Source organism: Homalodisca vitripennis, chromosome 1, assembly GCF_021130785.1.
Source record: "Homalodisca vitripennis isolate AUS2020 chromosome 1, UT_GWSS_2.1, whole genome shotgun sequence".
In the NCBI taxonomy this organism is placed as follows: domain Eukaryota; kingdom Metazoa; phylum Arthropoda; class Insecta; order Hemiptera; family Cicadellidae; genus Homalodisca; species Homalodisca vitripennis.
This window is the reverse complement of record NC_060207.1, coordinates 157,904,718-157,928,777: the sequence shown is the minus strand read 5'-3', so window position 1 is coordinate 157,928,777 and position 24,060 is coordinate 157,904,718. Positions and strand designations below refer to the sequence as shown.

General features: G+C 34.5%; 1 protein-coding gene across 4 annotated transcripts in view; it reads right to left on the bottom strand.

The window, feature by feature from the left end:
- Window positions 1–704: 704 nt before the first annotated feature.
- The window catches only part of LOC124374679 (steroid hormone receptor ERR1), a 178,704-nt gene continuing 155,348 nt past the window's right edge, over window positions 705–24,060 (bottom strand). For all 4 annotated transcript variants that reach the window (XM_046832855.1, XM_046832860.1, XM_046832864.1 and 1 more), the window contains 6 exons: window positions 13,264–13,393; window positions 12,397–12,615; window positions 8,114–8,281; window positions 7,023–7,204; window positions 5,198–5,370; window positions 705–1,419 (listed from right to left, as the gene is read on the bottom strand). In XM_046832855.1, the coding sequence (XP_046688811.1) occupies window positions 1,254–1,419; window positions 5,198–5,370; window positions 7,023–7,204; window positions 8,114–8,281; window positions 12,397–12,615; window positions 13,264–13,393 (1,038 nt within the window). In that variant the 3' untranslated portion in view covers window positions 705–1,253. The remainder of the gene's footprint in view (window positions 1,420–5,197; window positions 5,371–7,022; window positions 7,205–8,113; window positions 8,282–12,396; window positions 12,616–13,263; window positions 13,394–24,060) is intronic.

Below are 24,060 nucleotides of genomic sequence, written 5' to 3'. Positions count from 1 at the left end.
ATCTTTTATCTCTTTAATCTTAATCTTTTTAATTGGCCCTAAGCATCCACATTACAATTTCCATTGCAATCCGAAAAATTAATTTAGCACTTGAAGATAAAATATTTAAATTTTAATTGGTAGTGAATGGATTAAGTAATCATATCTTTACTCGCTGATGTTTTATTGGATTCAATTTTATGAAAAGTCTCCAAATAGACTGTAATTTTTACGCCATATACTTTCACAATACTTGTTTTTTTTGTGTGTATAAGTTAAAACAGAAAGTTTTGCAGCCAAAAGCTAGTTCAGACTGAGCACGAATGAACATTGTAATTTGTATTTTACTTAGATTTACTATACAATATCCACAGTATGTGTTAATAATCAGTCTTTTGTAGCTTTTATAAAAATACTTGAACACACTTGTTTTGTTAAAATATCTTTATCTGGAAATATATTATCTGTTCTAATCTAATATTTTAAAATTATTCAGGCTTGAGTAAATATTTAAAAAATTTGAAGTTTCCATACTTAATATTTTTCATATTTCAATAAATATATTAACATTTAACAGCAGTACATTTTTGAAACTAAAATTATATGATTACTGTGTGAAAACAAACAAAAATATCTTTAATGGTATTACACATATCAGCTAATATTATTTTATCAATCATTATAATGACCATAAAATAGAAGTGAAGGTAAGAGAGACTGTAAAATTAAGTTGATAAATTCGTTTATTCAACTCAAATATATATATTGATAAAAACAACTACTATATAAATATACTATACACTCAGTCCACTACTCCACCCAATCATAAATACATATGTACCATATAATACATAAATACATAACAGGCTACAAACTAGGTAACAAAAATATCATCTCGTTATTTATAATACACATTTCTACAACTTACAAACGAACAGGACTCAAGTTCTGCCCTACGGATTATCAGGTCAGGAAATTCAAGAGAATCGATACTACAATTAATAAGTGATACAGTTGTGTGTTGCACCAACTAATACTTACTAAGTGTAAAGACTACGAGGAAAAATAATACTTTTTACAAACTATGTTTGTGATTCACTTTTAAAGCTTAAAAACAATTAGGGCCTAAAACTATGTGTAATGACAGGTACCCTAGCATCGACTGTTGCACAGTCAAGGAAAATAAACTCTAAAAAATAAGAAAATTTCCCACCCTGACTCCTCCTAACATGTTTCTACCGGTTCCTAGCATCTGACGAGAGTTCACTGACAGGTCACAGGCGCAAATATGCCTCCAACATCTCCACAAAGAGTTTGTTCATGTAGACCTTGCCTTCTTGGTGGATGTTGGACCAGAAATTACGCACGGCCATGTCTGCTTGTCTGATCGTAGGAAGGCACAGTAATAAACTGGTCAGGTGGTTGACTGCACCGTTAGGCCTGCACATTAATACACACATCATTACTATAAGTTAACAAGCCAAGTCTGTTTGGCTGAGCGCAGGAAGGCACAGTAATAAACGAATTATATCATAGTTTATTTCCAAAATATTTAGGAGCATACAGTATTTTTAATAAATCACACCTCCTTGAGGAAAATCAAACGAAATCCACAGTAGTAATTGTAAAATTAGTTACTAGTCAGATGGAGTTAAATTATTTAAGAAATTGGACATTCATTTATTATTAAGTTTCTATTATCTTATTACTAGTTAGATGTTTACATAAGAAAACACAGCAAACATAAAATTTAAATGGCCAAGGGATAGAGCCTACATGGGCAAAAAAAGCCTATGAATAGGCTCAAGTTGCTTCCCTGGAAATGGATGGATTGTATTTAGGTGGTTATCATATACATTTAACAGTCAACCAAGCTGTAGCATGCGTGCACGCACACACATACACTTGCACAACTAAAAAAATACTGTATATACATAATACAATATTGAAATTCATCTAGTGTAAATAAGTAAAAAATGTAAAGAAGTGAAAATATCAGGAATGATGTATGTTTAGTAACCAATAAATCGAATACAAAACAACCTAACATATTACTAGTAGGTGTCATGACAAAATGTTATGAAATAAAAAATAAATGTATAAAAAAGGAAAGAATCCATCAAGAGGCATCTACGAGTATGTTGGTGAAGGGGTTGACATTAAGAGGGGGGAAGCATAGTCAAAAGTCAGATCTAGTCTGTAATCAGCCGTGATAACTGCTTCCCCTCATACATACTGAATAAGATGCAGCCATTCATTTGAGCATTAAAAATGTTTATAAATATGCACAAGGAGTGGTTTAAAGAAGATTTTTCAAATTGATAGAATGGCAGTTTCTTGATATAAAGTGTCAGTAGGATATCTACTAGATTTTTTTGAAACCTTAATAACTCAGAACTGTTATGTTATTTAAAAAGGATGCCTATAGCATCCCTGATATTTATCAGGAAATTGCAAAGCCAAGGGTAACATCTAGGTTTGAATAAATCTGACGAAATCATAACAAAACATGTCAGTTGCAGGCTACAAGATATAACAGTTAATAACAACTGGTGCTATAACATATGATTTTCAACTAAAGACATAAAGAATTAAAACACACTTAACCCTGACTAAAACATTAGAATGGCAGACTTTGACTAAAACACCAAATACAGTTATATCCCATATTATAGATTATGTCTCTTGGAGAGTTTTTTAGTTCACAAAAGGCCTTCGAAATGACTGGTGCACACTCCACGACCTTCACTCAGTGGCAGTGAGACGGGAGGGGCCCTTTGTCTAACTCCGACCGCCTGCTCATCAGTATCATCTCCTACAGGGCAATAACCAAACATATCCGTGGCATGTATTAATGCTTTCTCGGCTGTCACGAGTGCGCGTCTACTACGTATCTCGTTATTATTCTTCATCGTGTGATAGTGTTGTGATTAGTTTGAGATATTTATCTTGTTTTATAGTAAAATATAATTAAACTTTTCAGTTTAATTACATTTTGCAATGAAATTTAAATTTATTTGAAATAAACAGGTTTTTAAATAGTTATTTTTTATTTTTACCCATAAATATGCTAATTTTAAATTAAATGTCCTGTTTTATACTTCTTTTGCAATACTGTTTATAATTTAGTTATAATAAAAATTAGCTTTGAACTTAAAGAAACAAAACTTTTTTATTTGTCTTCGCGTTATAGGAAAGTTAATGGATTTATTAGTGGCGTACAAAGGGTTAAACATAAAGAAACATTTGCCTATGATGTTCCTTAAACGGCACCTCAGAAATGCAAATTTTCAAACATCAAACATACAACAGAAACTGTGCGGGGCCATAGTTACTTCAGGACTCTCACTCATGTTTGGAGGCAATCTATTAACTTGTTCGTTACTCAATGTTATAATAGTAGTGTATGATGATACTGACAATACAAGACATTGCTCTGCTCGGTAGCCAAGTCTTAACATACTTAAATAAAAATAAATTAAATATAACATCTTATGCAATGAGCAAATCTTGATGTAGATTGTATGTATGTATGCATTCACTTTGACACGTGAGTTGTGATGGTGATGGCTAAACAAAGATATTGTGAGGGAGGGACCATGCATTGTAGTGGTAGGGGAATGAGGTAATGACCTTGACAGGTACAAGGCAAGATATGGAGCCACTCAGATCGCTCACATTGCTAAATTCATAGAAATAAAATAAACGCAATGTGTGGCGTGTTTGGGAAAGAGGTCTTTCTTAAAAATATAATGTAGCTCATCCTACTCAGTCAGAATGACAACAGCCTGTTTGCAGTAGTGCATACAACTAAATAACAATACTAAATTAGGTATTGTGATGTTGCCTAGTTTACTGTTAAGATTTATAAATCAGAAATTATGTATTAAGGGCATAGGAATTTTGAATCCTTCAAAACAAAAATGGAATCAATCATCCAATTTTAACATTACATACATAATAAAAATGTTAAGAATCTGGAAAAAAAATTAATTTATACACAGTATTTGTATACATTATTTAATATACATCTGACTATGGTGGGGCTCTGTCTCACAGGCTTCCGAAGTTCTAACGTTAACCCTATGCACTCGCAGGCAGTATTTTTTATAATTTGTCCTTGGAGCTCATATGTCCAGCTCTATTGGCCGCCGCCATTTTGTCGGAAGCGTGGATTAATTTTTGCAGCTTAAACAAAACATAGTAGTTTTTATGAAGAAATGCAATAAAGAAATACAGCTACTGAGACGTGAGTAGACAGGTCAGAAAGGCCATGCTCTTTCTTCCGTGAAAAGAGAAAAAGCAACATGGTTTATTTATTAGTGACTCACGGACTCCTCTTAGTACCGTGACAAATAAGTAAAACTGAAAGTAACGATAAAAATTTTCCTTTTATTCCATACTTTATGTACATCCATTTAAAAAATTTTCCAATACAACAAATTTGGTTTTTTTTTAATATACACATTTATTTAGTGCATTTAAAATTTTACAATAGAAAAATATCAGTAAAAATTATTCTTTGCACTAACATATATTAACAAAGATTATAATATAATTCTGTAACTAAAATCAAAATATTAATAACAAACTAATCGGTTGGATCATTATTTGTTACAAAAATAGAACACTTTTTATAACACAACAATGACAAATATCAGAAATCCTATAGCAACAAACTGACAAAACATATAAACAGTACTGCAGTAAACATAAACTTGCTAGGGAAATAAAATGGCAGAATAGTTTAGAGTGAAAAGACATGTAGAGAAAAACGTTTTCAATGATTTCTGATGCCACAGCATAATATATGAATATATATATATGTGTGTACTGGTAGCACATTCACCCGGCAAGTGAGAGATCCGGGTTCAAGTCCCGACGGAGCAAGTGCTTTTTGTGATTCAATGTTTATTAAAATATATATACATTACTTCTATTCTCAATTTGTTGTTTTCAATGATACATTGATTATCTCAATATACTTTGTCAGCTTGCAGTACAATACAAGAACGATTGATTGTATATTCACTAAAAGAAAGTGAAACATATTGTAAAATGAAATGGTCATCTCTAACCGTAGCGTGATAGAATGAGTGTTACTATCTTCTACAAAGAAGGTAAAAAATAGATGCATTTATAATCAAATTCACAACAGTTCTATCAAAATTGAATTCTAAAAATACAGAAAACTGGTGATTATCTACTCTATGCTCACCTGATAGCCTGGACACACTCAGTCAGTGCGTTGAGGATGGCCTCCCGGAACTTCCTGGACTCTATGATGTCACCCAGTTTAACATCAGAGTTGGCTAACAACAGTGCCTTCAGTAGGAAGTACTCATCCCGTGCGATCCGAATGTCCTCCAACCTCTCAACAATGTGAGTACACTGCGCACACAAACACAACCAAACATAATCCCTAGTGGAATTGCAATATAAAGTAAGGGTGTGTTTGTTAGGAAGCAATAATATAAACTTAATGTTGCTAGCAGTTGAAAATGTGCAAAATTAACTTTTAAGCCACATTATAATTTTTCTACATTCAGAATATTTTTTTCCATTCCCATAAATACGAATGTTTTAAAGTTTCTGATTTTACAAGAAATTTAAAACATATAAAACCACAGTTTAACAAGATTTTGTTATTCATTCAATACTCATAATTAACAAAGACTAAAGTAATCAACCCCATTAACAAATTAATAGCTTATGCAATTGTAACTCCCAGAAGGATTGCTGAATGAGATAATGAATGGACATTGTTAGCTTTGTAGCAGACAATACACAAGTGCCTAAGGGCCAATTATCCACCCTCACAGCAGGTCTGAGCTCTTATCAGTTGTTTAATATATCCCTATTTATGGTTCGATAAACATTGATGACATGTACAAGATGTTAAAAAAATATTTTTAAACCTATCCATATCCTTGGCACTTGATACAATTTTGTAAATGGTGGAAAAATAAAGTATTATTATTAATTTTATGAAGTCCATATCCAAGAATCACTAGGTTTGAATAACTTCAACGTTTAAGTTTCAAAGCATTCAGGATTAGTTAGCCCTGTTAAATAAAAATCTAGTTAATTAGATACTCATTTGTTTTGAGATTATATAACTGAAATTCTGAAATTTCTGAAAGTTTTTAGACAAATGCTTTGCACAACAGAAAACTCAGTACTGTATAATATTCAACTTGACAAAAATGTAATACCAAAATTTAGTGGCATACAGTTAGAATTACTAATGAACCAATACAAGTTATCAGCATTTAACTATTGGCCAACACTGGCTTGATTGTAGATTGTATAGCAAAATCCAAACGGTTGTGAATAACAGGTGAGTAACACTGCCATATAGCAAATAGCCAAACACAAATCATCTGGACTTTTAGGTTTTTGTAAAAACAAATCTAAAAAAACATTAAAACCTCAATTTATTTAAAGAATGCAACAAACTTAGTTCCTTTTACAGTTTTCTGAAACCTTTTCCACAATATAGAAATTTAAACATGAAAAATTACATTCATGAGACTGTAGTTTAGTACATTGATCAAAATGGATTTAATCTGTTTAGGATTTAAAAAAATTTAAAAGACAAATTAATTTTCAGAGTAGCAATGTAAATTTAGTTCATAGTGTTGTGCTAATTTTGTTTCAACATGTTATAATGTTATAACATATTACATTATCTGGAAATTATCAGAAAAATATATAGGCCACTTTGTGTTTTTACAATATTTCTTCATTAAAGCTTTTAAATGTGTCAAGGTTTCCTTTAAACTATTCACCCAAGTAATCCTGACAACATAACATGAATTTAGAATTGTACTAGTTTATAAACTTTACAAAGCTAAAAGAGGTATGATAATTAAGACATTGTGTAGTTCAACTATTGTATAGGTTCACCTGACTTTCAATTGCTATTAATTTAAAGATTACAGAAGAGGATAAATAAGAAGAAAAAAGAAAATAGTTTTATAAATAAATATATCTTTTTAAACTTAAATATCTTTAAAAAATACACAAATATTCTGAAATACCTGATTGTACACGTCAAGTGCTCCGCATTCTCGCGCTTGCTGCTCATCCAATGTGAAGTCAGAAGCAAAGCGCAGTTTGCTGCTTTTAGGAAGTGAGTGATACGCCAGTGTCAGAGACAGTATTTCAGCCCAGGTACTCTGCAGCAACTTCATCTGGTCATTAAGTTTCAGTTCTGTGAACCCTACACACACAGAAAACAGTACTGAAAATAATGTATGATCATGGAGAAAGAGGTACACCACTGTAAGAGACAAAACCATATATCACACACTTCTACAGTAGCCTCATATGGCCATTGAACTTTGTCTTAATGAATTCTTAAAAACCATGCGATCAACAACACGAAAATTATAGGATTTCAAGAAGGGTGGTACACCAGAATTAGGACATAATCTTGAATCAAGCACTCTGCAGCAACCTCACCTATCAGTTGAATTTTACTCCTGTGAACTCTAAAAAATACAGGAATTAGTGGTACAGACAGTTCAGTTTCATAACATCGTGTGCAGCGCGGCCACCAACGCCCACCACACACACCACTACTGTGGCCATGCTGCACACGATTTGCTAAGAAGAGTTGTCCCACATTGTCAGAGATAAAATCTTGTCTCATGTACATCAAATTTTTTTCTTCCCTTCCATTACCAATTTGATATACTATGCTGTAATACTGCTATACTTAAATATAAATCAGAAGGTGAATATGAGTGAAAGATGAATGTGATGCATGTTATTGAATGATGCACAGTTAATCTTTATACTTGATAAGATCACCTGCCTTTCAGCAAGTATTTTTATTTAATAGGCCAATCTACAATACAAATACAACATTTTTATATGTAATCTGAACCACAAAGTTTCCAGCTGTAGAAATCCAGTTTCCAATGTCAAACGTCATCCCCTCAACACCCAAGGGTAACCTTAATGTCAATAAAAAGACCCATCAGATGACACAGGAGGCTGATTCCGGTACCTTAAGTTATACGCCACATGTGACTTTCAAGGGCTTGCTACACAAGACTATGATACTGTGCCAGTCTTGGCACTTTCCTTCCTTATTCAGGTGTCTTAAGATAGTCAGGAACAGTACCTGGGATCTGCTTGGCCCAGCCGATGATACCAACAAGCTCACGGTCATACAAATCACTGAGCCTCGTCACCACGGAGAGGTTTGGCTCCATCTCTATTCCTGGTTCTGTTGTACTCCCGACCAGGATCTCAGGCTCATATTGTCTCAGTGCCTCCAAGATCTTGTTGTCTGAAACAACCATTACCTATAGGAAACACCATTGAACATATTTTGTATTTTATAAATAATTTAATCGTAATCGTAAGATGGCTCTGTAGTATAGAGGTAATATGCTCACCCGGCAAGTGAGAGGCCCAAGCTCGAGTCCCGTCGGAGTAAATGCTTTTTGTAAATACATTTTTATTGAAAATTTAAATCAAGCTATTGCCACTTATACAAATTTAATAATAAAAAAAAAAAAAAAAAAAAATAGAAAATAACTAATGAATATTATATAAACATTCTCACTCCGCTTTTGGTTAATTCAACTGATGGATTGTGAAGATTTCTCTACTTTTCTGCTCAGACTGATATAGGTATCTCAGAAACAATGTATCTCTATGGTATGACCGAGGCCAGACTATAATACAGGGCAGAGTGCTGTTCTCACCAGCAGACGCTAACCCACACCAGCCATATCTCCTCACGTATTTATCACAGGAGCTGATAGATTATAAGCACACTAGTAATCTCTTACTACATGTCTGCTACAAACTCTTTTGTTGTATAGAGGTTTAACCCTTTGGCTGTTTGCCATTTTTTTAAATCTTGACATAAAACTGTTAGGTTTTTAGCATGGGTCATACCCAGAACTGTTCAGCTCAAAATGGACTTTTTGCAGGGATTTTCTTAAAAATGTGTAACTTCTTTAAAAATCAAGATATTTGCTTGAAACTTGTTGTGTTCTGTAGAACATAAGGCCGTGCTTTAGAAAAAATACCTCATGTCAATTAAATTCAATATATTTTTTAAAATATGTATAATTTTTTTATTTATTTTGTTATTTTATTTTATTTTTTTAGTTTGGAACTATAAAACATATATTTGTTATAAGGAGGGTGAATTGACAGTATAATATCCTAAAAGTAGATTTAATTATGAATAGACCGTGAAAATCTTAAGTAATTTGGATAAAAACTATTCAAGTTGTAGTAAAAATAAGTAAATAGTTACTTACATGAGTTTGATGCAATTTTCACCTGCTACTTATAAAGTTTCATTGTCAATAATAAATAAAGTACATTACTGCAAGTGTACAAAAGCTCATTATTTATAGAAAGCTAATTTTTAAAGGACAAACAAATTTTTCACACTATTTACATTATTTACACTTTTTTACTTTTTACTGACACACATGCTTGACGAGGCATTCCGTGTGAACACCCTGCCCACACTTTACACACACTGTGCGCGATCTACGTTTTTTTCCTTCAGGATGGTTGTCACCTGAACACATTCTACAAAGTTTTTCCTTCTTCTCTGGGAGCTTCCTAAGTCCAAAATTAGCTGAAGGGCCATCTCCACCGCCTTGAAGATTATGGGGTACAGATTTGACAGCCATCCATTCTGAGGCAAGTTCACCCACAATTTCCTTCATGAAATCAGCTCTACGTAGCCGCCGTTCGGTGGTATTCAATTTGTATAGGATGAATGCGTTTAACACCATGCGGCCAAAAACATTTAATATAACCTTTTTTGCGTGCTTCATAGTTCTACGTTCATCCATATATACATACAACATTTGGTCAGTGGAATCGATACCACCCATACCACGGTTGTATTGATGGGCAATTTTAGTTTTAGTCTTTATAAGGAGATGACCACTTCTTCTAATAGAGTATGCCTCAGAAGCAGCCTGGCAGTCAGTTGATAGGATTAAAAATTGAGAGGAGTTGCTCTTTTTTTCCCTATGCGCCATAATGAGCATTGGGCCTTTCCTTACATAGGTCTTTTGACCAACAGCATAGTTCCAGTAACAAAAGTTTGGTGACTGTACAAAGTTCTAGCAAGTGCAATTGAAGTAAAAAAGTTGTCAAGAAACATATGGTGCCCTTTTCCCAAACAATTTGCCATTCTTAGCAAGGTCATTACAACTGTGCCTCCCAAACCCGTCTCAACAACTCTTTCATTTTCTTCTGATCTTTGAGCTCCTTTATAACAGTAAAAAGATACACAGTAGCGTGTTATTGAATCGCAAAGGACCCACAATTTAATACCCCACTTGTGGTGTTTTTTTTTGGGCAGGTACTGAGTAAGTCCAATTCGTTTTTTAGTTCCCACCAAAGACTCATCTACAGATAGGGCTTTAGTTGGCTTGTAATGAAGCTTGAACAGCCGGTTTGCATGGTCGATTATAGGTTGAAACCTACCACAAGGGTCATACCCAGGATTTCCGTGAGGGACTAGTTTAGTGACATCTACAATGTGGAAAAATTGTAATACCAAAATGAATCTATTTGAAGTCATCACTTTGCCAAAAAATGGAGTGGTTTGTGTGAAATGGGTATCCCAATAGCTGGCAATACTAGGCTTGTTGATCATGCCCATGTTCAGTATGATTGCCAAAAAAGCTTTCATCTCAGCTAGGGTAACATCTACCCACTTTCTGACTCGACTGAAAGGCGATAAGGTCTGCTCATTGTCAGCAATGTAGTTCCTAGCATACCTGTTTGTCTCAGTAACAAAAACATTCAAAATTGCAGTTGTAAAAAACAGTTTTATGTACTCTATAGGTTTCAAGTTTTGTGGAGGGCAGTGTTTAGGTCCACTTACTTCAGAAAATGTAAATTGGTGATTGTAAGGTGGATCATTGCCTTCCTCTACTTCTTCCCAACTACTATCATCATCGTCAGCTGGATCATTTTGTGGAACATTTTGATTATCAGTTGTATCGTTTTGTGAGACATTTTGACTAGTCCCAGTTCTTTCCAAACTAACTGTACAACGCCTACGACGCTTTGGAACTGATAGATTTGGCCTATGCCAAATGAAGTTGAAGTCCTGTTGAGGTTGATGGTTGATAAGGATCATAACTAGGATCCTCGTCCGTGTCATCTATGAAATCATTGCTAGATTGTTGATCAGAATCACTGCTATCTACATTAGAAGAATGTTCGGAGTCACTGTCACTTCGGAAATTCAAACCAGCAGTTTGAACAATGTTTATCAGAGTGTTCTCACTAACGGGAGATTTAGATCGTTTTCCACTCATTATTATAACACTTCACAGAGATAATGTAAACAGCGCACAATAACCTCAAAAGAACAGACAGGCAGCCGCGAAAACAACAAAAGGCACCAAGCGAGCGATTCGTGTTGGCACTGCCAGTGCAAGCCCGCCCGCCCGCCAAGGCCACTCGAATCGCGGCAATGGTCTTGGATTCATTACAGCGGATGTATGTAAAAAGAGCATAAACACTTATTTTCTTGTATAGCATGTATTCCTCTACTGATTGATATATAGTTACGCTAGTTTATTTAAAAAAATTACATTTTCAGAAAAACTACCAACAACGATATATCGTTGTGAAACAGTTTTCGGTAAAACTATCTACAACGATATATCGTTGTGAAACAGCCAAAGGGTTAAAAAATATGTATGTCACTTTAAAATTAATGTTAAAAAAAAAAATACAAACTACTTTAATAAACAAATTACTTTCAAGAAGGCAAAATGTTCTCTAGTGGCCTGGTATTTACTTATCTTCAATTACAGAAGAAAATCTATAAAATATTAACAATTATGAGGCTAAGCACTTGCTTGTTCCCGCTGAATGAAATGGAGAAGTTAGACAGGCCAGGTGACATCACAGTATATCAGCCTGTATTATAGTCTGGCCTTGGATTAACTGACAAATGGAATAAATGGCATAACACTTAACTGATAATATTATAGTTACTTTATAGGACAATTGTGATGGTACTTTATGCGTAACAAAATAATGCACGTTATCTTGTAAGCTGCAAATTATTTACATTCGTAAATGATCACAGAACATTATTCTCATTTAAAAAGTATATATTCTCAAATTAAATTACATTCAGTTCAATTTATTCATAACTGTTGATGAAAAATATTCTTTTTTATTCAAATATCATACTTGAGTCTGTCGTAATTTTTTTATAAAAAGCCAAAATGGCTATTAGAATCTATCTGAATATTATTGTCGTTGTCAAAAAGTCAAAAGGTTTGGTTGCATTTTTATATATTTTATAATTTTTAAACTTATACCATCTAAAAACATAGTAATTATTTTTGAAAGCACATACTATAATTTTCATACATATGAAATTTTAATTTTTACCAGAGGGACCTTGGTGCGCTAAGTGGTGCTGGAAGTTGTACGGGAGCTCAGTGCTGCGCCGATACTTCTGTCGGCCACCTCTGACACGATCCAACCGCACCCCTTCCTTGAGCATCCCCACACTGAGGCACTTGCGGTAGCGACATGCCTGGCAAGCCTTGCGTCGTCGCTTTGTTACCTCACAGTCGTTAGCAGAAGGGCACGAGTATTCAATGCTTCCTGTAATCATTGAGAACTGTAATCTCTGTTGAGAAACCTGTGTCTATAGACAATGTTAGCCTTGGTACCTGTACTGAATTATAAAATCCACAAACAATATTATATCTGTTGCTATCTCATTATTAACGTCCTGATTGATTCCAGATCAAGAACCCTTGTTTGGTTCCTGTGGATCACATGCGACTTTAAACAGATTAATTACTATCAGGGATTCTAGTTTTTTAAATAAAATTCATAACACAACATTTAATACAAACATCTCTGCTACTTAAAAAGCTACAGTAAATTAATTTAGTTGGTTTGAAACAAATTTGAACAAATCTCATGAATCTTGAACTAAATAAAACTAACGACAAATCAAAGCTATTGCCTGAAGTCTGCAACAGTTATTCATAAAATTAATTAAATTGCATTGTAATGTTAAACAATGTAATACACTTCCTGGAGGGAATTAATAAGTTGTTGTGTAAAAAGCATAATTCTCTAAATGAATGTAAAATGATAGAGAGAGGGAGAGATAAAGATAAACAGAGAGAGGTGGTCAAGTTGTCACAATAAAACCCTAAATACTGAGACACCTCTGAGGGTTTATGAAAATGCGACTTCCTTCTTAAAAACAAACATCCATTCTATGAAAACTGTACTAACCTTGAATGGTACGTTTGAAGAACGCCTTGCAAGCTTCGCAGGAGGCGACACCGTAGTGGAAACCAGAAGCAACGTCACCACACACGAGACAAATCCGTCTGGGCAGGTCCTCTTCTTTTAAGCTTCCATCCTAAAACATTATTGTTCTTGCTAGTAGATTTTTATATTGGTTTTCAACAGAGAAAAGTATTTAAAGGTCTAATTAATTTTGCATAAAAGACTTTTAAAGTCTGTAACTGGTTTGGAATATAATGTGTTTAAGCTAACTCAACTGTCCAAACGTGAGATTTAAAAAATATTATTTAGTTTGTTGGATTATTACTTACAATGAAGACAACTAAAAATATTTTAAATTTAAAATATTCATTTACCCACATCTCAAAAATTAAAACCGAAGTAAAATCTCACTTTACCTGTACCTTATTCATCCAATTCTCCAGATTAGTCAGATTGATTGTAGAATGAGAAAAAAAATAATTACCATTAGTTAAAAATAATTAAGTTTTTTTGAAAAAGGTTAAAATTATAATAAATTGATTTATCCAATTCTCTAGATTATTCAGATTTATTGTAGAATGAGACAAAAAATAATTACAATTAGTTTAATTTTGTTTGAAAAAGGTTAAAATTAGAATAAATTGAATGAAGACTTACAACTGTTATTACAATAATATTATATAGTGTAACAATTGTAGATACTGTATTTTGAAGCTCGGTTCATTATTTTGTGTGAGCAAATTTTAATGTGAGTACAAGTGAAATACTTATGTTCCTATTATTGTGATGAGTCACCAAGTACAAATTTGGCTATAAGAAGTGTAGAGGAGGGGGTATGCAGGTTGAGACAGTATAGACACAAGAAAAAGTTTAAAGAAAATAGAAAGTGAATATGGTCTCTGACTGGTAAAAGCCGCAAATCAATTAAAAGTTTTGATGTGAAATGATAAGAAAAACAGTTTAGAGGGCTCCACGGTGTTCAAGATCTAACTTGCCTCTGTATCAGTGGAGTCATAGCAGCTGTTGAACCTTGTATGGATTGTCTTACTTTCACCTGCACATGAAGGATGTGACAGCCCTCAGTGCTATAAGACTATTTCAATGGATGAACCGAAGGATAATAAGTTACTTGGTGGTAAAAACGCTCTAGCAGAGCTGGCAATGAATAACAGAGTAACACTTGGCGGGTCATGAAGGTATTCATGGGAATGAAAAAGCAGACATCTTCACCAAAAAGGGAGCGGAATCCACAATGGTGGGGCCTGAGCCAGGTTGTGGGATAGCCTTCTCCAAGATTAAAGCTCTGGTCAAAGATTGGGAAAAGAGGACAAGACACAATAATTGGAATAGAGCCTCAAGATTAAGACTACCCAAATTGTTTATCTCTCCTTACGTTAAAGGGTAGACAGCTCTCCTAGGCCAGAATAAGGAGGATATAAGACTGATATTAGGAATGTTGACAAGACATGGCCCTATAAGGAAGCACCTTATGAAGGTAGGCCTTAGCCAGAGTAACGAATGTAGACTCTGTGGAGAGGGGAGCATATCTCCTCAGCCCCAAGGACATTAGAGAACAGGAGCCCTTAAATCTGATTGGTTTTTGCAAAAGCCTCGGACTTTGAGGGCACAAAATTAAAGTAAGGGAGGCGCAAAGGTCCTTTTAGGACTAACCGTGGGGACAAACTTTTTTTCCCCTCAGGAAGGAAAAAAGAAGTTACTTGGAGGGGCGTAAGAAGCGCATGATAATTAATCTGCAATCATATCAAAATGCCCATGTATAGCAGCAGGTTGAGAAGGGAGCACAGATCTGGTACACAGATGGACAAGGAAGGATTGAGGGATGGGCCTGGGTGTCAAGGGCCCAAACATCTGGTTCTCAAAGATCTTGAATTTCTTCCCAACCATCCTTCAGACACAAATGCTTGCAATATATCTTTGTGGCTGGATCAATCTATCAAGGAAACCATAAGAGCCCATGATCTACATCTTGTTGGACAGTCAAGCTGTACTGAGGTCTCTTAGCATCTGTACCTTTGTAAAAATGTTGGTTTGATACTGTTTACTAAACTGAACCAGACTGTTCGCTACAGAGTCACTCTGATGTTGCATATTGTACAACCAGAAGCTTTTTGTGACTTGACTAAAATATCAAGGTTAAAGTGCTGTCACAGAATAGGTGGCTGAAAAATATCCCTCTGCTGGAAAAGTGAACCAGATCTGAGACAGATGAAACTATTATAGACTTTATTTACTGACTATGTAACTAGTTGAAAGGGACGGCTAAATACTTCATTTTTGATTGTGAGAGGCAAAGAACCTATTTAGAAAATTCAACGTCTGGTGGTTGGGCAGACACTTTTGCATCTCATTCAAGGTAAAAGGGTAGACAGGCCCTACCAATGGAACATGAGGTGCGCAATAAGCTTAGGTTGGCACATTGGTGACTAGGAGTCCTTAATACCCTCTTTTAATCTAATCTATTCTATCAACTGATAGTGCAGCTATTATTGTGCCATGACTAGGTGGAAACACAGGGCAATATTGTATATAATCTACTTTGTAGACAGGACATTTCTTAAACCTCCTGAAATAAAACTTTTAGCTCCTATGGACATCTTGAGGTTTATTAAAATCCTCCACATGATATGGGCAATCTAAAATTTAGGGTTTTGCTACAGTAGATCTTTAGAATTAATTGAGGTTTTCTCTTGCCCAATTTATCCTCTTTATTGTACTGTACCTAGTAAAATCTACAAAACTTGTACCTATTAGCATCTAAAGTTTACAATCAGGCAATCAGGCTAAAGTAAAGACACAGAAACCACTATGGCCAACATTTCAGCAACATTTTTGAAAAATTCATGTACCGCTCATTATCATAGATTGTTCAAAAACCCCATGCATTTAAAAAAGTAAAATTTGATTTGTTACCAGTTGCGTCTTTTTTTAAAAACTGCTTTATTTTGGGAATTGTGTACTTTTTGTCATGTTTTTTCTAAAACAAAGAACTTGCCTTGTTTAGCTGATAGATAACAAACAATCCATCCTTTTGAACACAAGTGAGTGAAATTAGTTCAGTAAAACTTGAATTCAGCTGACTGTGACTTCACTCATCCGACCTATACAGTAGTGTTTGCTTAAAAACATCAAAAAGAGTATACTGCAAAAAAACTTTTGACTAAAATATACACTATACAAGAGAAAGTAAAGGAAAGTTGCCTTCAAGAAAAGTTACTCGTGAGCCTATATAAAATTATAAAAATTAAAAAACTATGTCTGATAGTGAACTGCTACAATTGTGCAACAAAATAAATGGGTTCTCAGAAGTTGATATCCAAGATATACAGGAGTGTGTGTAAGCCAATAAGTGTGATGTCATTGCAATGTCAACTTATACACAGGTGTCAGTATCAAGGAGGAGGAGAAAGGAAGGAGTGCAACAAAGCAGCTGACTATTACACATGCTGATGTTACGTCACAGAGGACAGTGTCAGGATATATTTGAAGCCGCAGGCTGACTCTACTCCAGCAGAAATATTTAATGGTGAAATGTTTGTGTAATTGTACTGCATGAAATCGACATAAGAGTGAGAAACGAACCTTCAAAGTTGGAAGTAAAAAATGTAAATACAGCATGAGCAATTATTTTAAATGTTTCATGTATATATGTGAGTGTTTTAATATTTAGTGTTTATGCAGTTAACTAAAATAAGTTTAATTTTTATTGTTTGTTTATGGGTTTATTCATTTCTAAAATACTTCTCACATTTCCCATATTATCTGGAATTCCGGATAAACAAGGTTCTACTATACTTGTTTGTTTTTCACGGTCAAGAAGTGTGCAATACACTGTCCATATCCCTCTTTTGCTATTAGAGCATATCAATAATATTCCTGTAAACAGTAAAACACTTTTATATAATGGCAATACAACTTTCACTAATATGAATCAAGACTTTGGTGACTTATTAAAATTGACACAAAAAATAATTATTTTTAGCCAAAGGCCCAAAAACTGATATTTAGAAAAGTATCAAGTACTCACTAAAAGTTTTAATTTCTTTCAATGAAAAATTGCTTTATTCTTTACATTCCAGATAAGTTTGAAATAAAATAACTGGAGTTATCTTTTTATATAAAAAAAAGTATTCCGATGCCACCATTTCATCCTCAATACTAACAGTGTAGGTATGTGTCACACTGATCAAATATTTACATTGGAACTTTTGAGATAATACATATGTATTATAGTACAAATACGTATACATTAATAAAATTGATAAATAACAATTTTTTTTAGATGAAATATTATTTTTTGCATGAAAGTACCATGACGCCGCTAAATAATAATAGTGAAACATGTGAGAAAAGATCAGCTGAAATCGAGTCAAATCAGCTGACACTAAAGTTTTAAATAATTAATACTTTGAAGACTGATTTTTGGAAACCAAGGTTTATTTGGTATTCATAAACATCTAAAAAACATTTAATACAGCAATAAATATGATTTATTATAAATAATTAGTAAAAATTCTGCAGCTTAAAAATACCTCTATATTTGATGAGCGTCAACAGGATAGAATATGTTAACTGTGTTTCAGAACAGCACACACTTCTTTAATTCCAGTTTATTACTAACACTATTATATAAAGCTAAAATGGATTCTTACTAACAGAGTGTAAAGCACTATGCAAACTAACTTATAGCACAATAATGAAAAGGTTTATTGTATTTCAATGAAAAAAGTAACTACGATAGTTTATAGTTTGCCTGTTAGGATGGCCCAGTGATCGCAAGGTCGATTATTTCAATGGACCATGGCTTGTGTATTTACCCTCATCTAATAGATGTATAGCCTTCTAATAAGACTATATAAATAAATAGACACCATATTTGGCTGATGGTTTTGAAGCGGGTGAAGCAAAAGTAAAAAAATTACAGTTTTATAATGCATTAGTTTTTCTTAACACAAGTATACGAGGGGGTACCCAAAAAAAAACCGGAATTGTATTGCTGGCAGCCGGCAGCGTGTAGTACACATTCCTGCCGCTAGGCTTGTGCCGCGCAACCCATTGCGAGCTCAGTGACCCCAGTTCCGTTGTCCTAGTGCATTCTGTTCGTTCGTAGTGACTGTTTTCGCTAACCCTGTTTTGTTCTTGTTTCGTTTTTTGTCATGGCAAGTTTAAGTGAACAACGTGCAGCTGTGAAATTTTGTTTTTTACTTGGTAAAAATGCTTCAGAAACTGTTTTAATGTTGAATACAGCTTACAAAGATGATGCTATGGGGAAAACTCAGGTCTACGAGTGGTTCGCTCGATTTAAAAATGGCGACATGTCGATTGAAGACAAACCTCGTTCTGGACGTCCATCAACCTCTCGAACGGATGAAAATGTTGAGAAAATTCGTAAACTTGTGCTCACCGACCGTCGACAGACAATTGAGGAACTATCAGAGAGTAGTGGGTTAACTTGGAGCTCGGTTCAGCGAAAAGTTCGCCAGAAAAGACCCGATTTGTGGCAGACTGGAGACTGGTTCTTCCACCACGACAACGCACCGGCACAAACAGCCATCTCAGTTAGGCAGTTTTTAGCCAAAAACGGCATGGTTCCGCTGCCCCACGCACCTTACTCGCCTGACCTCGCTCCATGCGACTTTTTTTTATTTCCACACATGAAAAGAGGCTTGAAAGGTCAACGATTTGACAGCGTTGAAGAGGTTAAGAAAAAAACGAAGCTCGAGCTTGCAGCCATTTCTAAAGATGACTACAAAAAATGTTTTGATCAATGGAAATATTGTTGGGACAAGTGTATTAGTTGTAATGGAGATTATTTTAAAGGAGATAAGGTCGTATTGTAAAAAATTTGATAATATATAATTTTTATAAAATAATTCCGGTTTTTTTTGGGTACCCCCTCGTACAAGTTCTAATTATTTTTCTGACCTTTTTAATGTTTTGTTTTTTGATAATAATTGTAACAGGGTGGTTACTCAAAACCTCTTTACAAATTTCTGGTTTTCCATGTCAAATATTTCCGATTCTCTAGTCCATTTTCGAACCAAATAAACAACTATAATACTGTATTTAACCCTTACACTGAGGGAGCTATATTGAAAATTTCATGAAGCTGCCATGGTCTAGCATATTCCATCATTAGCGAACGATATGTGAGAAATTTGGTGATGACCACTTATTCCATCGTTACCACCTATTTTAAGTTCATTAGTTTTTTATCTTTCAATGTATCGACATAGCATTGTGTATATAATAATTTTCATTTCTGTGTTTGGAAAATACATGTATCCCATTCGAAAAAATAAAGAGAATGAACTATTGAACTCACACAGTGCTACTGTGAGGCACGCTGCAGTCCATCATAGGGTGTTAGATGTCTGCAATGTACGAACTTTCGATAAGAGATCACGATTTTGCCGGTACACAAGGTTAGTTCGGTACACCAACAAATAAACCAAATACTTACATCGGAACTCTACTGTTAACTTTATTTGACCTTTTCAGAAAGCCTAAGAATACCACACTACTTGAAAGGGGCATAGATTCCAGGAAATGAATATATTTTTAAAACTACAAGTCATATCCCCTACCTTCAGCTTTTAAATAATAGAAATGGTAGCCTTTTATAATGAGCTTCCAGGATATATTCCACTTACATGAAGATGTAAGAATATATATTTATACACAACTACACAAAGTATCACGTACATATTAAATAAAAATTAATGGTTGCCTGTACCGCAGAGTAGCTAACGTCCATGCATAGAACTTAAGAGACATTCTAGCGTTGACAAATTTAGACATAGAAAATACAGACTTCAATTAAAATATTATTTATATCACGTGGTTTTGTTACTGTGTGTCTCAAAATAGTTTTTATACACAAAAAACTACACAAACGTGTTTCAGAAATCAGTAATTTGCTTACTGCCAATCAGTTGCTGTATATGAATAGATGCAGCAAACACTCCATGATGCACCAAAATAAATATAGAAAACACAAATTAAAGCTAAAATAGTATTGGTTAAACTCCAGCAATTTGTTAATTTGGTCATCTATCTACATTTCTTCGCATAGAAAGTACAAAAATGTGTTAGCAATCAATAATTCACGATCTGTAGAATAATTAGACACCAGTATAGAACACATGAAAGGCTGTGGTCCCAATTGCAAATAGTTCGTAAAATTAGTCAGGGATTAAAAAAAACATGACATAAGGCTTCTCATATAGTTTGGATGACTTGGTTTGAACAGTTCGAATTGACCCACTGATTGTGACGTGTGCGGGGAGGTCATGCAGATGATTGGAGAATTGATGAAATTTCCACCAGCTGTCGACCAGCTCTGACGACGAAAACTGACGTGCATGGTAGATTCGGCCTGCTGGCCAACTGCAGACTAGCAACAATATTAAGCTAAGTTTACACTGGCAAGTAAAGTTGCGAGAGAACTTACGCAACTAATAATATGGGCAAAATAATTCTACGTGTAAGAACTGTTGCAAGTACTTGATACAGCTGTATCGCTGGTTATTCAAGTCTGCTCAAACTCAACAGTGAAGTCTTGGAAAGGTTTATAATTGACATTGTAATGGCCAACACTGCTCTCCAGCAGATGCTATGTGAGGAACACTCACAAGATGGCGGATGTGTAGTGTGTCAGTGCATTTCACTCCCTAAAAAAGTTAACTTTTAGTGTGTAAAATGGGTTCTTACCTGGACTTTGGCCAATCCAAGTGAGATTACTATCCACAAGTAAGTAATTAAAAAAAAAAAAAAAAAAAAGATATCACGACAATCCAACCCGTTTTAACATTAAGCACACTAACATTATAGAGCCGTATGTATTACTGTGACCTCATTAACACAGTATGTTAGTGATGAGCACTTCTATCATCACACCTCAAATATGCAGACATAGCAAAGCCGGGCAGTGACCTCGCTGCAGACTGCTGAAATAGTTGCAACTGTCTGTCTGCCTGTCACCTCCTCAAACTCAATAATTCAAAAGAAACTGTGATTCCATACAACTTTTTAAGTATAAGATAGTATGTTCCAGCTTAATGAAACTGTAGTTGTTAAAATAAGGGGCCACTCACCCTGGCCTGCTTACATCGAAAGAATTGAAATCTTAAAACTAGGACCAGGTATCATGTTATATTTTATGGCACCAAACAGACTGCTACATTGCTCTGAAAAAGATATTTCTCAATTTAAACTCGACTCAGACAATGAATTATACAAAAATAAACAGTTCAAACCCTGATTTACACAAGGCACTGATCGAAGCTTATGAAGCTCTCTCTTCAAACAAATCTGTGCAACTTTCTCTTTCTCAAATCAATGAAAATAACCTAAGAGAAAAAAAATATCAAATTTATCTGGAAATGAAGAACAAGACTTAGAAACCTCCCTCACTATAGCTGCTGAGGCTGGCAATTTTCTCCTCAATGAAAATCATATCTTAAAAAATGACAACTTCAACCTAAAGGTAAAGTTTAATAAGCTTCAGCTAAGAGTTTGAAGACAAGTTAAAAGCTACAGATGATCAGATACAAAACCTCTTGCATGCGATAGAAGAACTAAAAAACTAACCATAGCTTGGAAAAAGTCATTTCTTGAAAATAAACTTAGGATAGGGACTGAAACTATGGAAGACATGGAAGAAGAACAAATAAATAAAGAAAATAGGTTTTATGTCAATAAAATCAAGGCATTAGAGGAGATAGTCTCCAAAAATAAGTATAATCAAAACCAGACACTAAGCCCTGATACTCCTATCACCAAGAAAACTATGAGTGACAATACAACTAAGCCACTCTCTCATAAAAGCTGTACTAGCATACACAACTCCTCAGAAAATGAACTGAATGAAAAAATAAAATCTCTGGATACCATAATAACAAATAGTAAAAAAGATGCTGAGTTGAAAAGCGCTTTCTACTTGAAAGAAATTGATAGTTTAAAACAGCAAATTAAAAACTTTGGTTAAAAGTAATAACTGTCTAATGGAAACTATTATACCTTATCCACCTTCCAACGATGAATTGCTGCAGGAGCTGGAATGCTTTTCAAGCCAAGTTGAGTCTTTAAAAAAGGAACTTACAAAATCAGAGAATACCATTCAGTTACTAAGGCAGACTTTATATGAATTTGAAATTGAGTATGACACGTTACTATGTAAGACTGAAGAATATAGAGACAACAAGACAGTACCATGCCCTGTAAATATCACTGAGAAGTTGGACTGCTTGGTAATCACCTGACATGCCTATTGGGAAACTAAAAATTTTAAATGTTGAAAACTAAAGTCCTTGAAATTAAAACTATAAATGATTTCCCAAAAATTATAAGCTTACCAGACACTTGGAATCCAAAATTTGTGGTACTTCAGGAGGGTGCAGACATACTGCACTTGTCAAAATCACCGGATGATGCCATGGGCTATCTTTATACTCTTATAAATGTGACAAAAAACAAATTTCCCAACTCCACCATAATAGTAAATAGCATCATGAAAGATGGGAAAATTCCTCCTAAACTTCTAAATAACGCAAAACTCAAATATCAAGTGGTTGTGTAAAGAAAAACAAGTGGTTTTCTGTAATACACAAAAAAGGACTGACAACTAAATGCCTAACTGTCCATGGAAAACTTTACCACCAAAGGTTATAAAACCTTTGCGAACATAATAACCTGCTTAAATAAGCTATGCTCTAGAAAGAAGACCACACCACAGCCAAACAGTGAATATACTATAACTACTTTGACTACTTCCCAATCAAAAGAACAGCATACAAGACAAAATAACTTCATCTAGCAATGAAACTACACAGATTTTGCAATGTAATTGCAGGATCTGCAGAAAAGATAGTCAGGGAAAATGAACAAACAGAGAGGCTTCCTAGTCTAAGGAATAATCAACAGTCAATACTCATCGAGGGTATAAATATAGACTCTCCTGCCTATCTCAGTGATGAAGATGAAAATGTTACAGCAGACACCAGACCTGTGATGAAAAGAGTGATACGCAGCGTTGCTGTTAATTCAAATACCGGTAAATTGTCATCACTACACTCACTTGATAAAAATTCTCTGGAAAATCTAAAAATATTTTTCCTTTCATCCGGAAGAAACACCACTTGTGACAACACAACTTGACATGGATGACAATTGGAGAGAGACAGCTGTGGTCTGTGTTTTTATGACAAAGATACAGGAGAATGCTCAATTTCACTTACCCCAGAGTCCTTAAAAGCACTGCCAAAGAAGACTTGAGCTAAATCAACTCTCGTACAACAATTTTGCCACTACCTCGACCTCTGGGTAAACCATACATAATCATTTGTCAATCCATGAAAACAGGAAACTGGAAGCGACGTCTTTATAAATTTATGGAACTAGCAAATAAACTGTTTTAAATTCCCTGTACTGTTTTCTATTGACCTAGAAAGAATGTTGGATTTCTAAAACAACATCTCTTAAATGAAAGAGACCTTCTACAAGTGTTGTTGCAATTCTCAAGCAATGCCTACTTGCATCGTATGAGACTTTACTCAAGTGACAAAAAATTGAAAAAATCAGTTGATAAAAATCCTGGACAAACAGCAGCTAAAATCAACGAAAAATTTCTCAAATGACATGCAGCAGCAACAACTCAGGAATTTACAACACTTGGAGAACTAAGATCCCACATGCGCCAACTACAAACAACACTCCTCTGGCCCAAATTGATTCTAAAATCTAACTTTGTCAGAACTGCTATGGTGGAACAAAGGGACCTAT